The sequence below is a fragment of the Zeus faber genome, assembly GCF_960531495.2.
Source record: "Zeus faber genome assembly, chromosome: 21".
NCBI lineage: Eukaryota > Metazoa > Chordata > Actinopteri > Zeiformes > Zeidae > Zeus > Zeus faber.
Genome location: NC_137208.1, coordinates 14467287 through 14469786, shown reverse-complemented (window position 1 = coordinate 14469786; position 2500 = coordinate 14467287). Strand labels below are relative to the sequence as shown.

The window sequence follows — 2500 nt, the reverse complement described above, 5'->3', positions numbered from 1 at the left end:
GTGCGCACCACGATGGGGCGCCCGCCCATCGGGTGCACCGGGTTGTACATGGCCGGGTGGCCCCTGGCGAAGGTGATGACGTCGTCAGGCAGGTCCTTGGTGGAGTCGAACCCTCCGAAGGTCTTACTGGGACACTGGGAGCGAGACGGGCGTGGGTTTTTAACAAGAGTTCATCCTTCCACACACTCCTTGGTGGTTATGATGTTGTTAATACACAATCAGGGGGCGTGGGGACTCACGGTGCCGGGGCGGGGGTAGGGCACCCTTCCCTGGAAGGGCACCCACTGGTAGTTGGGTCCGTCTCTGTGGGCGTAGGGCCCCAGGAAGACCCTCCTGATGTCGGCCATGTTGTACATGCACACCGCCGAGCCCTTGAAGATGTTACTACAGCGGAGAATAGAGAAAGATGCAAGAAGAAGGGACAGGAGAAGGACCAGCGGAAAATAAATAATCAGTGCGAGAAGGCGGGGGAGGGAGGGAGGGACAGATGGATGTAAATAAAGGATAGAATAGATAAAACGGAAAGAGGGACAGAGAGAGCAAGATAACTCATTAACTATCAGGACACAAGACAGGGGGAGGATTAAGCAGTCTTTAAAAACTGTGGAAAGACAAGAAAATGACCCTCAGGCGGAACACAAAGGCAGAAGGGAGAAAGGCTGTCATCGTTTAACTGCGGAATGACAGATTGGAACTTGTCTCTGATTGCCTCCAGCCCCCTGAGAACGGACAGGAATTTTCGGCGCACCACCAACAAAACAAACCTATTTCAGAATCAGAGCTTATTTGAAATCTTTTCCAATACTTTGCTCTGGTCGTCTGCTCGGAACCAGATGGGCAGGTTCTGTGCTCGCTGGCCAGGGGCTCCCCTCCCCAAAGCAGGTCCAAACACAGGCGGAGTCAATAAATCCCAACGGAGTAAAACAATTGAGTTATTTTTTATGTTTTTTTTTTTTTTTTTAACTGGGTTTTTTTGTTTTTTTGTCCCAGGTCAGCCAGGAGACGGCTGAGCTGTGACTCACAAGCTGTGACTCACGAAGGTTACTGAGAATTAATCCACGGCATCCAATCTGCAACTCTGTGGACAGGACGACCAAGCTGCTCGTCAAAGATGACAAAGAGAAGAGCATCCATGCTTTCTACTTGGAATATTGGACTCCTACCCAAACTGCTTTTGTCTTTCACAACTATATTTATTATTATTTTAAACACAAGTTATAATTATATAATTTACATAATAATTACATATATATTGTATATCATTTTTAATTTTTTTATATTGTTGTCTGTCAAATTTGACGCAGAGAGTGCGAGGGCACTTGTGTCCTTTTTCCTGCTGACTGCTTCGCGCTGAGCAGTGGTGTGGGCGGCATACAAACAACCAACGCTGACCACCAAAGCATGGAAGATGAATGGATTAGCATTTGTAAATGTTAATTACAGAGAAATTCAATTAACCGCAGGGGCATAAAAAGACACTCCAATATCTGTGCCTTTGGCGAAGGGCAGATACACACTTAGATTCATTAGTTTTTATTTTCCCGCGGGCGGGGTCAGAGGACTGAACACACACGCATTGAACCTCATCTTATATGAACAAGCTTGGGCACGCACACATGTCCCTCGCGCACACAGGTGCACACACGTACACATGCAATGCACAAACGAATGCACAAAAAGCCGCGCGCAAACACTCGCACGCACGCACACACACACACACACACACCCACACATGCACCATTTCTAGGGGCACAATCAGGAATTGATCCGTCAGTGGCAGCCTCTATGTGCCTCATTAAGCAGCAATATTAAAAGCTGGTGCCTCCGAATCCGCTCTCTATTCATCTCTGAAAACCGGCCACTTAGAAAACCAATTAAAACACTATAATTCCTCAAAACCCCCATAATTGAATTTCCAAGCATGGGTGCCACTGTGTGTGTGGGAGGGTGTGTGTGTGTGCGCATGGGCGCACAAGAGTATGTGTGTCTATGTGTGTGCGTGTGTGTGTGTGTGTGTGTGTGTGTGTGTGTGTGTGTGTGTGCGTGCGAGCTTGCGTGCATGCGTGTGCGTGCGTGCGTGCGTGCGTGCGTGCGTGCGTGCGTGAGTGTGTGTGTGTGCAGGCCAACCGTGCTGTGCCCATCCAACAATGTGAATACATTCGAGACAGGCAGAGACATCCCATGCGGGCCTGGTAACACACGGCAACTGCCAGTACGAGTTAGTCCCCGCCATCATTCTATTCAGCTTCGGTCTTATCATTATCAGTGATTGATGGTGCATTGTTTGCCTTCCTTTTCAAAGCCGCGCACAGACACTAGAAGATGACAAAGACCACCACCCACCACCACGCTGCCCCTCGCTCCAAAATGCAAATGCATCATCATTGCGATAAGTGCCGCCATCTGTGGCATTTCAGCTCACTTATCTGCCCGTTCCCACCTCCCTCGCCGCACAGAACCGCGCCGCAGAACTATAGAACTGGTCCGGATCGGGGCGGAG

At 49.4% G+C, this 2500-nt stretch overlaps 1 protein-coding gene across 1 annotated transcript in view; it reads right to left on the bottom strand.

Annotated features, from left to right (window-relative positions):
* sema3aa (sema domain, immunoglobulin domain (Ig), short basic domain, secreted, (semaphorin) 3Aa) overlaps positions 1-2500 on the bottom strand; it is a gene marked incomplete at its 5' end in the record, with an annotated part of 21520 nt that overhangs the window by 8130 nt on the left and 10890 nt on the right. The window contains 2 exons of the mRNA XM_080022097.1: positions 1-134; positions 240-384. The exon at positions 1-134 is cut by the window's left edge and continues 86 nt beyond it. Coding sequence (XP_079878223.1) covers positions 1-134; positions 240-384 — 279 coding nt within the window. The remainder of the gene's footprint in view (positions 135-239; positions 385-2500) is intronic.